This window comes from Penicillium taxi (genome assembly GCF_028828555.1).
Source record: "Penicillium taxi strain IBT 34144 chromosome Unknown utg000004l_segment0_segment0, whole genome shotgun sequence".
Taxonomy (NCBI): Eukaryota; Fungi; Ascomycota; class Eurotiomycetes; order Eurotiales; family Aspergillaceae; genus Penicillium; species Penicillium taxi.
The window spans coordinates 2564012-2576841 of NW_026643206.1; the positions used below are offsets into that span (position 1 = coordinate 2564012).

The following is a 12830-nucleotide window of genomic DNA, read 5'->3' on the forward strand; positions in this document are numbered from 1 at the left end:
GCTTACTTCAAAGGCTGCTCTTGGACGTTGCAAAAGAAAAGAAATATGAAGAGTCGACTAGTCGGCTCCCAAAATCCACATTTCCAGCAAACATTGATTTCATTCTATTGAACTAAGTGCGATGCATGGGTCATACTCGTCTACTTTGAAATATTCCACCATTCCAGGGTTATTCCCCCCTTTCTGTCTCAGCTTAGAGTCATAGGGTCAGATTCTGTGTCACTGACAAGCTATTGGTCAATTGAATATTGGATCTCTAGAGGATTGAGATCCTGATATCTGTAGTTCTCTTAGGAACTCCGAAGAGGAGATGGTGAGTAATACATACAAGAGCTTTAGTTGACTTTGTTCCCAGGATGTGTGAAGAAGTCTAGGAACCATCCAAGTACCAAAAGCCATTGTGGCTACCGTTATCATGAACACTGTGGCCGACTTTCCCTTCTTAACCTGGTTGGTATTTCTTCAAAGATCTCATTGCTCTGAGTCTGGTCAGCCAGTCCCGAGAATCATCAAATCCGCTGTTGGTAACTCGGGAGGCGCATTTGTTCTTTTACTTCCCCTAATTGTGCTATCCATCATTTGTGGGATCGGATGCACTACTACCGTTTCTCGCTTAGTATAAGGAAAATATCAAGATCACTGCAAACCACCCTTGTTTTCTCTCTCTCTCTCTCTCTCTGACTGTTAGCTACGCAATTCTAATTAGTATCTCTCTCATCAGGAGTCGAATCCAGATCAGAAATGGAGCATTTGACATAGGAAAGCTCGGGGGTATTTTGTAATGTTATAGACCTTAGTAAGCTTCTGTTCTTGGTCTCCAGCTAGAAATTTATTAACTATCTATCTCAGCTTGGGGCTTACTCTGCGTAGGCTTATTCTGCATGTCTTCTGTTATTCCAGCCACCGCAGATACTGTGAACTATGTACCCTTTATCTTCGTTGCCTTTACTCTTGTGGCCACTATTTGGTACTGGGTATATGGAATGAAGAAGTATATTGGTCCACCTACAACTGAAGCATAACTGAGATGAATTTTGACGAGAGGTGATACATTAATCACTAATTCATTCATGTAGCTACTAGGTATTTCGTTATTCAATGTATCTCGCGCACTTCTTCAAGCTCAGAAGACATCTGCTTAGTCGTGCTGCTTCAAAGGTCCATAATATGGTCTTCGATGAATTTCATAATTTGATCAAGGCCTTGAGGCTCCTTAATCCAATGTCCATTAGCTTCAGCACCAGAAAACTCATTCCATTCTATCTGTATGTCAATTTTTTTCAAAGTTTGAGCTGCCCGGCGACCATGCTCAATTGGTACCAAGCCGTCGTCGACTCCATGACTGAGGAACATCGGTGTCAGCAGCACAGATGTGTTGGCGTCTTCTTTCATTGGTGAAAAGCCAAGTCCAGAGAGAGTATCAAAAAACAACTTCGATACTTGGCGCTGTCTTTCCAGCGCACTAAAAACGCCAGATCTCTCCGTGTCTAAGAGACGTTGAATCAAATCTTCCGTTTGGTTGACAAATGGCAACCAGCCACAAAAGCATACAACGCCACCGAGTGGTTCCTCGATCCGGCCTGGTGCACAAAGTAAAGTCCACAGAGCAGTCGCCATACCGAGACTAATTCCTCCGAGTATCACACGGCTAGGATCGCCAATTCGCTCAATTTCTTGTTCCAGGATATTGAGGATGTAGGAGACTGATTCTCGAAGGCCGTCAAGTTGTAGTTCTTTTTTCTCCTCTGTATCCTCGAGGGAGTAATAATCAAACCATACTGGCATGTCTTGTTCAAACCTAGAACGCCATCGTACACTTGCGGATGGGAAAACCCACCGCCATGTTGGAAGGCTTTGAGGCAAGTTCAGCATCTTTGAATTTGCCATGGAGAACATCTCCTCGCAGAATTCGGGACCACTGCTCCCACTTCCATGGAGAAATACAAAGGTATGTGTATGGGCACCTGTAGGGTTGTGAATGTGTGGCTCGGGGTATGCCATTTCATCGGTATCGAGAGAGCGGGGGCACAATAAGAGTGAAGACCTGAAAACTTCAGCACGTCAAGGGATGGAATTCAAAGGACCTTGAGGCTGAAAATTCGAGATACGACGAGTGTCAGCTTAAAATCCGATTGGTCCTGCGGTTAGTCTCATGAAGAGGAAAATCAAGTACCTAAGTAGCATAGGTAAGCTTAGTCTAGAATATTCCTTCGACTTGAAATCTCTTAAAGAACAATGAACGGCTAATCTGATATCTAAAGGGCAAAAGAAAAAAAGGTGACTTGATACACATATGCAGTGGAGTTGATAAGCTGATAGATGATTAGTCATGTGACGTCAAACGCGTTGTTTACTTCTCGATTCGCTTCCCCCCGTCAACCACGTCTTTCTCCACTCCACCCCATCCACAATTACCCTTCATCAATATTCAAGCCTTATTTCAAACTCTTCAAAAGCGGGACTATTAGTATTTAGCTATGGCGGTTCGGCGCTCTGCGCGCCTGCGAAGCACTAGTGCTCAACCATCTCCCGCCCCCGATGTGCGTACCCAGGCAACGCCCGTGCTTAATCCCCTCTCACGACGTCACTGTATGTATGTATGATCTTGACTAATATGTGAAATTTCATAGGTTCAAGAGTCGATTAGCCAACCGGCTATTTCTGCTAAGCTGTCCTCCGTTGAGGAACGCGATGAGACCACTGCTCATGATGCTCACACACCCGTCTCCAAGAAGTCTGTTCAGAAAACCCCAAAGACAACAAAACATCAGAAAATCACCGAAACACGAACTCCAACTAGCGCGTCTGCTCCTCGTCCGCCTCGGCAAGAAATGCATCCCAGCAAGGCGCGTCAAAGCACTACCAAGCAACCTGACTCGGGCTTGCTTCTCGGCTTTAACCCCGTCAAGAAAGATGCTGATGGCAAAATTGTGAAAGAAACAATTATTGATACTACCCCTTCCAAGTCTAGAGCATCGCCCGGGCTCACCCAATACGGCACTCCTGGCTACGAGATCAAGTTTGGCCAAGATGCTCAGCTTAGTGAAGAAGCCAGGCTCCTGATGGCCAGTGTGCGAGAAGATGTATCGAGAATTAAAGCTCAGATGATCTCAGATAAGGCACAGAAAGATGAGCAAGAGCATGCGGCTGAGAGTGCTTACGGAACCCGAAAGATCGCAAAGCCCAGAGGCAAGGCCGGACGATTTAGTGATGTGCATATGGCCGAATTCAAGAAAATGGATTCGATTGCCGGACATCCCTCGTCCTTCCGGGCTACTCCAGGTCGCCTCCTGCCCACGGAAAAGTCCTTGAAGCGGACGAAATCGAAGGCCCAGCTCGACGAGCCGGACGAGAAATCTTCGTCTTCACATTCTCCAGCACAGCCCGGGGCAACTTCCACCCCTACTGCCTCGGGTAAACGAGTCAAGCACAATCTCACAGATGACACCTCGACCAACCGCACCAGTATCAAGAAGGAAGAAATTGACATTAAGAAAACTATTGGCAAGCCTGCGGGTCCGCGCGCTCCTCCTGCTGTTCCACGCGCTCGCGCAATTCGCAGCTCCCTTATGACTCCTACTCGGGCATCAATGTCGCGTTCCACGGCTAGCGTGAGGGCACCGAAGACATCACTGATTCCTTCAAAGGTGCGATCTCCAGCCGTTAACGTTGCAGCACCCCCACGCACCCCGCGTACCGATTTCAACCCTCGCTTCAAGAGCAGCTTGCCTACTTTTAATGCCCTGCGGTCCATTCTCCGCAAACGCCAGCCCTTGTTCTCTCGTGATCCATCCAAAATCGCAGCTGGCACACATTTGGCAGCTCCTGATTTCAACCCTGACTCGATCTTCTCGGCTAAGCCGGAAACCGAATCTGCCCCTACGCCGTCCCCGAAGAAGCATGTTGAATTCACACCTAGTGTCAAGTCTCGATATACTCTGGCCCAGGAAGCCCAGGAATCCCCCTCTCAATCTAAGATTCCCACAACTCCATCCCGCTCCAACACCTCCAACATCTCCTATCCCACTCTACCTACTCTTACACCCGAAAAAAATGCCGCTGTCGAGGCCTCACCTTCTATTCGCCACGTTCGGCGTTCGGATGCCAGCAGTCCAGCCTCTTCTCACTCTGAGCTTCCAGTTGTGACCCATGGCATTGCTCATGGAATCCTCAACAAAAAGCGCCACAGAGACCAGGTCGATGACTACGACGTTCATACAACTGAGAATGCCGAGAATAAGTCACCCGCTGTGGGACGTACTCCTAAGAGACTGAAGAAATGCCCGCCTACTCCCAGCCCAGTTAAGACTCAACCTATCAAGACCCCTGTCCGCTCCATGCCAGGTCGAGTTGCTACTCCGGCGAGTCAGAAGCCCCGTGGCATGCTCAGAATGAGTCGGTTGAATATGCTTTCCAAGCCGAAGGCGCGAAACTGAACATAAATTAAAATGAACGCACTCGCCTGGCGCGCTGTGCTATGAACGATGAGCGATCCCTAACCATGCTTCACTCGATTGACCCTTCCATTCCATTGTTTTTTTCGACCTCAGTTTATCCCCTTTGATTGACAACAAACAAACCAACATCTCTTGCTATTTTTATGTGACTAAACTTTTGCCGGCCATCAAATCCGACTATTTTTCTTCTTTCAGTTTGATTTTACATGTTGGCTTTGCTCTCTCCGGTCTGTCCCTTGAGATCTCAGGATTAACATGCATCTATGGTACCTTTTATCCAAGCAATATTCTGTCTGGGCACGACTACGGTTTTCTGTCGGAGTTGCTTTCATTCTTTCCTTTTTTGACTAATTTGTCGATGGCGTTGAACGTGACATTGCTTTATTTCTCCTGTTATCTTTTCCAAGCTCTAGGTTCTCGTGCTGCTAGCCAGCTCTGCTTCAGGTATCTAGTCTGATGCAGGTTCTCAGAAGTGATGTGTCTTATTGGGAGGCTTACTTGTTTTTCAATTTTACGGTATGAGACAATGACACGAATACGCCAATATGGTTCTTTGCTACAATTTTCTAAGGAGAGTTAAGCATGTAGTTATTTGAGAAGAGAACTGCTGTAAAACATAGGCTATGTTCCATATGCCAAGGGTAAGGAAGGATTCTTCTTTACAGTGTTTGCGGCAGAAATTTTTGAGCTAAAAGTACATGCATTCACCAAAGGGTCGAAGACAAATGGGTACAGATGACAGGAAACACAAATCCCAAAAAAACAGGACTTAGTAACGATCCGAGGAAAAGCAAGGATTATTACTAATGCATATTGTACTCAGATATGGTACAGGAGTAGAGAAGAGAGACATAGGACGTGAAACGTTACGATCGTGGTGAGTTCAAGATTTTTTGGGGGCGCTCAAGACATGTGTCTTTTTGCTTGAGCGAGGAAATGACGGAGTAGAGTAGAGTGAGAAGCTGGCCAAACCGAAATAGAGATGAAACAGTTTCCAATGTTGGCGTATAGTAACGAGTTAAAGACGATTAACTCTTCATTGTTTCCAAGAAAGAATCCAGATTGTATTCTTCCTGGTATTGGCGGTCGTCCCATAGCTCGCCGAGGTCGTCAAGCCAGCCCTTCTTTCCCTTCTCCTTGACTTCGCCATCGATGTCGACCATATCGACTTCGTTGCCGGTTTGATCACTTGGTTTCTCAGCTGTTTCTGCCGTTTCGCCCAGGCTGAAAAGGTCCAGAAGTTGGTCTGTATCCATGGTGCCGAGACCGGCATTCTGTTGATTGACCACGGTCGAGGCGACGTCGATCTTGAACCGCTGTAGGCTGTAGGTTGAATAGGTTAGCATGCATCAAGTTGGCTCGTTGAAGGGTAGTACTTACTTCAAGATCTTCTCTTCCAGAGTGCCTCGGGTGATCAGTCGGTACACGTTAACGACTTTCTTTTGGCCGATACGATGAGCTCGGTCCATGGCTTGGATATCCTTTTGCGGATTCCAGTCGTGCTCAACGAAGATGACGGTATCGGCTCCTGTAAGGTTCAGACCCAATCCACCGACGCTAGTAGTCAAAAGCAGCACATCGTAGCTGGGATCGGTGTTGAACCGGTTGACAATGTCTTGGCGTTTGGTGGCTTCAACGCCACCATCCAGACGAAGGAATTGAACAGATGGGAGAAGTTTCTTCAAGACATCATTTTGCACAATGTCTAGCATCTCCTTCATCTGACAGAAAACAAGGGCACGATGCGGACTGACATAGCTTGCACCAGTGTCTAGCTCGCCCTCAGTAGATGTGTCGATACCAATACCGCAGTCGACCAGCAAGTCACGCAATGCTGAAAGCTTCGGGGCATGTGCCACATCTCGGATGTTGGATCGTTTAGACGACAAGAAACTCTGGACTTCATTGTACTGCTTGTGGCCTTCTTTGACAACCAATGCAGGGGAGTTGCAGAGTCGACGCATGTACTGCAAAGCTTGGAAAATGTGCTCTTTGTCGTTTCTCTCTGTGCTGCCCACCTTATCTTGCAGCTCTTTCTGTTCCTTCTTACTGAAATCTTCAAATAGCTTCTTTTGCAGCTCACTGGGGTCACAGTAATAGTTCTGAATGATTTTGGGAGGTAGATCATTCAAGACCTCTTCCTTCAGACGACGAAGCAAGAATGGCAACACTTGCTTGTGGAGGGCCTCGATTGCCAATGCACCTGCTTCTTGCTCCTTAGATGAGGATTTGGAGAAACGGCTTGCTGCAATGGGCTTTGCAAAGCGGTCCAAAAATACCTTCTCGGTGCCAAGGAATCCAGGCATCAGGAAGTCAAAGAGAGACCATAGCTCGAGCACGTTATTCTGAATAGGTGTACCAGACAGAATCAAACGATGGTTGCTAAGCAAACGTTTCACACACACTGTGTTCCGAGCCTTGGGATTTTTGATGAGATGACCCTCATCAAGCACACAGTAATTCCAATTAATCGGATTGAGCACTTCATTGTCGTTACGGCAGACGTCATATGATGTTACCACCACATCTGCCTGAGGAAGCAGCGCCTGCAATCGCGAACGCTCTGCTGGGGGCCCAACATAAGCGATGCAATTCAGAAACGGCGCGTATTGTTTAACCTCCTGTTGCCAATGGCCTGAGAGCGATGGAGGGCAAACAATCAATGACGGAAGCTTGCGAGAATCTGTGGATTGACTTTTGGCAAACTCTTCCGCACGAATGTGATGATCACTTGCGACAATACAGATGGTCTGTAGAGTCTTTCCAAGACCCATATCATCGCAGAGAATGCCGTGGAGATTATAACGATTGAGGAATGCAAGCCAGTTGACACCATCTTGCTGGTATGGCCGAAGCTCGGCCTTGATAGCAACGGGGATTGAAAATGTCTCTACTTTTCGGGAGTCTAGCATTTGAGCCATGAACTGACGTTCGCGGTCTCGTCCCTTCAGCAGTTCCTCAGAAAATCCAGGCGGGTCTGGAATTCCAGCCTCCAAAGGAACGAGTTTCACAAGTGTGGCAAATGATGTGGTGGCCAATAAACGTACATCGGAGTCAGAGTCGCTCATTCGACCAAGCACAGGAACAACAAGGAAGATCACATAGGGAAGAATTCCATCTTCCATAACATGAATCAAGTGGTAGATACACTCGATCACTCCTTGACGGAAGTGAACATCCAGCCCGCTGCTGATGTTTGGCAGCACTTTTTCAACCAACATCGTCATACCCTGCACTGTGATAACGCTGCAGATTGTAGCGAAACACTTGGCAGCCGCATAGCGGATGACTGAAAGCCTGCATTGCAGAGCCTTGACAATAACTGGCATAAGACTGATGACCCATGGGTAAAGCCCAGTATTGAACTTTGGTAGAAGAGCCCGGAGGGTAGACAAGCCGTCGACAACTTCTTGGCCGAGCTCATTTCCAGGATCAGTGATCGTTGCTGGTAGTTCACCTGCCAGCGCTTCATTCAATGGGCGTTCTACCAAGGACGCTAGGTTGGGGACCTTCTCCATGAGCTCTGCGCCAAATTTGACAGCCAACTGCTCCAGGGCATCCTTAGCACCACGTCGCATGATGCGAGCCTCCTTGGCATCTCGTTCGAACTTGGCTGCATCAGGATGATCTCTTCGGTCTTCTTCCTTGCGCAGAGACAAGATCGATTTCTCCAACTGTGCATTATGCGAAAACTCAGGTGTCTCAGATGTATCCACACAGCAATATTTAACCAAGTTGCCTGAGATCTTGTCAACTGGTCCACGTTTCGTAGCAGTAGTGTAATGCTCAATAAGGCTTGCAACTGCGGTTGCAGAACGTTGCTGGAGATCGAAGTTCTCTTCTTTCTTGATACTATCCATCATGCTCTTGATTATGTGGCCCGGGCGCTTGGGAATGTCTCGCAAGGTGACTAGTGCACCTGCAGCAGCCGCCAGTACGCGCATATCTCTCTTTTCTTTAAATCCACGCGCATCATCGACTGCCGACTGTGCAGTAGTGCGTGTGTCGGTCAAAACTTGAGTAGCAGTGATCCGTTGAGCAGGCGTCAAATTTTTCTTCAAGCGATCGAAATCAGCCCCAACAATTTTCTCGGCATCCGCCAGAGAGAATGCATTAGGGCCAGCCCCGGGATCTCCTTGAACGACAACAGCCAGAGTCGGTAAGCGCGCGGGTGGGACATGGGCGTGGTCGCGGAAGGTGTTTAGAAGAGAATGGCACTGAGCGCGTGCGACATGCAGGTAGCAAGCTATATCGGAATACCATGATGGCCGGTCGCCTTCGACAATTGAGCGCAGAGGTTTGCAAAGGGATGTTGCGTATTTGCTCTCTGATCCACAAAGACGGGCATACTCTGTAATGACCATGGCTGAAGAGAGCTGGGCACTGGACGCGGAATGGGTAAGGCCATTCAAGATTGGTGACCAGAGACTTGGAAGGTCATGCTTATCCCAGAAAGACAGCAATTCACCAAGCCCCCTAGCAGCATAGATCTTGGATCTAAGCATCGTATCGGCACCGACAAGATCAATGTCTCCAGACATCATGTGTCCATCCACATTGTGAACTGATTGGGACGGCTCAGGTGCTTCTTTCTTCACATATTTTCTTTTGCCGCTTGGCTTTTCAACAGCGCCGGGTGTCGCAGCTGGAGAGAGGGCCTTGGTTGGAAGCTGCGCGACGACCGTAGCAAATGGTCGGCCGGAGGGTGATATGAACAAGCTGGTATTCATGGGAATAGGATAGCGAGGAACGCCGAAGGGGCCGAGAGACAAAGTGACCAAGGGTTCAATAGATTCCAAGAGTTCAGAATCGGCTCCAAACAATCCTCGGTTCTCAGCGGCCTTCAATAGCTCTGACCAGACTTCCAGTGACAGCTTGAGGACGCCGTCGTTGCGCTCCACCAACATGTTCTGGAAAATCAAGCGCAGTGCCTTGCCATCCAACCAATCCGTTGTACCCTCTCCTTCCAACTTCAGGAATGTCATTAGCGCACGAAGAACGGCGGAACGAACACTTGTGATTGTATGTCGCAGGAACGGGTATAGGCGAGGAACTAATTTGCCGAAAGACGATTCAGGATCGTCTGCCGCATTCTCCTTCATGGCATCCAAAACTTGGGGGAATGTACACAACTTGGCCAAGAGATCCATCACAGATCCTGTACTGGCACTGAGGTCATCTTGGATATTAGAAAGACAATCCCAAACAATATTCATGAGGGGACAAAGGGAGCTGGTCCATGATGTCACAAATTCCTCAGCAATGGGCACAAGTGTTGCGGCGCTGACAGCTCGCACATCATCATCAAAATTGGCCAGGCCTTTCATTACAGCCTCGAGAACACCATTCACCATACCAGTGTCTTTGATGAGTAGGGATTTGCGAACGGCAACCAAATATCTCAACCCGATCATACCTCCATGGCAAACTTCCCAAATCGGTTGGTCCAGGCCCAGATCGTTCTGCATGGTGATTCGATATAGACAGCGATGGGTAAGCCGGACAGATGTGGGCGGTAGGTGTGATAGAAGAGCACCAAGAGTCTGACCGACAGTCTCTCTAATGGGCGCGATAACATTGTCTGAAATAAAGTCACCGAATCGATCGAGCATCAGGACACAGATTAAGCGGCAGGCAAGATCATCTAGCCACTTGCGATTGAGTACGTCGTTCTCTTTGCGAGTCTTGCCGTCTATACGACCCGCTGAGGCTCCTTGAACTCTGATGACCTCTCGAAGAGCCATCGCTGCGCCATGGCGTACCTCCCAGTTCGGGTCGAAAATGTCCATGGTTAAAAATTCACACATGCATTCCAGAGGCCATCCAGACCCCTGATCAACTACCTCGGGTTGAATCATCGGTCTTTCGGGTACAATCGGTCCTTTGAATTCCGAGACAATTTTCGAATCGTCGTCTTCCGCAGATCGGTCGAGTGAAAAATAGTCTGGGTTTTCGTCATTCAGTTGCTCATCAGTAATTTCGGCTTTGATGGCGTGAGGAGTCACCACGACAGGAGTCGTGACAACTTCTGAGGGTCGCCTGGCGGACAAGTCCACGACTCGGACCTTATTAGCACCAAACTTGGCATTCAGCTTGTTCTTACGTTTCAACTGATTCAGTTGACGTTTGCTGAGACCAGCCTCTTCCTGTTTGGGCGTTTCACCTGGCGAAGATGGCCGTGAAGGTGACTCATCTTGTAGGGTGTTTTCTCGGTGAACAGTGATACTCGATAGCTTTCGTTTTGTCGTTGGCTTGCTTAGTTTGGGGATGACGCTGCTGTTCTCAATGAGGTCGACTTCGGTGTACTCTCCAGCGAGACCCAAACGGTGAAACAAGGTTTTCTTCTGAGACTGGAGACGTGCTGCCGGTTCCATTGTCGCCATTGCCGCCAGAGCGTACTCATTCTCCTTGCCAGCGGTACCGAGTAAACGTCTACCATGCTTCAACACAGCGGCTAGATCTAGAGTATCAAGTCGCAAGGTTGGATCGAGGGAAGCTTCTTCTGCTTTGATCTCTTCTTTGACCTCCGTTTTGACATGATCCTCGTCATCATCTGCTGCAGAAGAAATACGCAGCCCATCATCTTCATTAGGATCGTAAATATCAGCATTCGTGACGATCAACCCAATTGCCCGAGCAGCAGCTGTTCTAGTATCCCATGACTTGGATCGCAGATAGGGTAGAATACGACCCAGCAAGTTGAAAAGCTCATCGGGATGTTGTCTCTGAACATCACCCAGTTGTTGAGCAGCAGTGTTTCGAATCAGCTGAGTGCTGCCAGTTTCAAGTAATCTGCAATTATCGGTTAGACAATAAAGTGAGATAGTTATAAATGTACTCACGTGACCAGTCGGTCGAGTCTGTATGGTGGAGTTAGTGTCATGTGATCGGCGCGTCATAATTGGAGGAAGACACTTACCGAGAAGTCATGGCGGGCCGTCACTCTGATGTGTCGAGGGAATAGCCCTCTCGATGGTGAAAGAAACCAAAAATTGAGGAAAACGCGAAGAGTCGCGTCGATGGAATGATGTTTACGTGAATGTGAATGTGTATCTGTATCAGATAATAGTAAAAAAAGAGATAACGCCCAACACCAAAGAGAGGATGACTAAGCAGAAGGGGGAATTTAGTGCATCGTAACTACAAGAGGAGTCGAGGGGAACGGGTTTATATCATTGGAACGCTCTTGCCTGGCGCGCCGGCCCATGTTTGGCTTTTCTACACTAAACTATATCGGGTCTAGTAGGCGCTTGGGCCCCCACTTATAGGTCACGTGACTGACGCGTTTTTCTTGGATTTTAGTCTGATTAGGGCATCTCCCTTCGCCCTCTCCAGGTTACCTAGGTAGAACATTATCATTTTCCTTCCATAATGAACCTATCCATTCAACTCTCACCTCCTCTCCACCGTACTCTTTACATCCCAGATACTCAGTGAAATGCCAAGACATGCCAAATACCCTCAAATTCCCCTGATGATCCTATCTAAGGGGTCGTCTAAGTATGTGATTAGAGACATTCAAAGACCATTACCTAGAAACGGCATTAAGTATTCAAATTAATGCTTGTCCGTAGTCCTTGGAGAAGCTTGAATTAGGGATCTCGGCAGTAACTAGTTAACTAGTGGATCTGCATCACGATGTTTATCCTACCAATGAGGAGGAATATATTGCCAACCTTGAAACTTTCAATCTCAGCAAACACTACTTGCATGGTAAGAGAGAGGTAAGAGAGAATACACAAAAACTTGAGATGAGAGCCCATAGGGGGGAAAAAAAAGTAAAAAAGGGTGATAACCCTGGAGCCCTGGAGATATAAATATAAGGCTCAGATGTATGCACCTGGGCAGCAGGTACCTAGAACCTTTGAAGGCTGGATGCCTACGCCTGTCATATCTAGGTACCTCCCGAAGTAGTCCTGTAGACGTACGTACCAAGATTTCCCCGGAGATACCCAGGTTACTTAGATAGACGTACCGCCAGAGCTAGATAGATGTAGTCGGAGTATATAGCCTTACCAATATGATAAAGCCACGTTTAATCTTGGAACAAGCTCTTCCAAGACTCACCACCTAGGCAATGTGAGTAGCTACGTTTCTTTCATTCCCGGTAATTGTAAGCGAAGAACATATCCAACCACAATCCCAAAGGTTACAAGTATATGATCATACCTTCCAAGGTTCCAGATTTGTTATAGAACTGGAGTATCATTTCAAACACAAGGCCTGTAGGCCAACAAATTGAGCATTTCTTTCTATACAGTCAGGCTGCCGGGGAAATATTCCGGGGCCGAAACACAAGGCATCACACGCATGGAATAAAAAAAACGTAACCACGACGCCCTTGGCTTTATAACAATGATCTTGTTATATCCT

At 47.7% G+C, this 12830-nt stretch overlaps 3 protein-coding genes across 3 annotated transcripts; 1 reads left to right on the top strand and 2 right to left on the bottom strand.

Annotated features, from left to right (window-relative positions):
* Positions 1–1152: 1152 nt before the first annotated feature.
* On the bottom strand, positions 1153–2001 carry N7495_005872 (uncharacterized protein; the record flags this gene model as incomplete). Its single annotated transcript, XM_057208523.1, has 1 exon — positions 1153–2001. One exon carries the CDS (start codon positions 1999–2001, stop codon positions 1153–1155), a length of 849 nt encoding a protein of 282 aa, XP_057062297.1.
* Positions 2002–2477: 476 nt separating this feature from the next.
* On the top strand, positions 2478–4436 carry N7495_005873 (uncharacterized protein; the record flags this gene model as incomplete). The annotated part of the gene is made up of 2 exons (XM_057208524.1): positions 2478–2597; positions 2631–4436. The coding sequence occupies 2 exons, from the start codon at positions 2478–2480 to the stop codon at positions 4434–4436; spliced, it is 1926 nt and encodes a 641-aa protein (XP_057062298.1).
* Positions 4437–5485: 1049 nt separating this feature from the next.
* Positions 5486–11387, bottom strand: N7495_005874 (DNA-binding ATPase; the record flags this gene model as incomplete). Its single annotated transcript, XM_057208525.1, has 4 exons — positions 5486–5780; positions 5838–11249; positions 11300–11317; positions 11377–11387. 4 exons carry the CDS (start codon positions 11385–11387, stop codon positions 5486–5488), a joined length of 5736 nt encoding a protein of 1911 aa, XP_057062299.1.
* Between the last annotated feature and the right edge of the window lie 1443 nt (positions 11388–12830).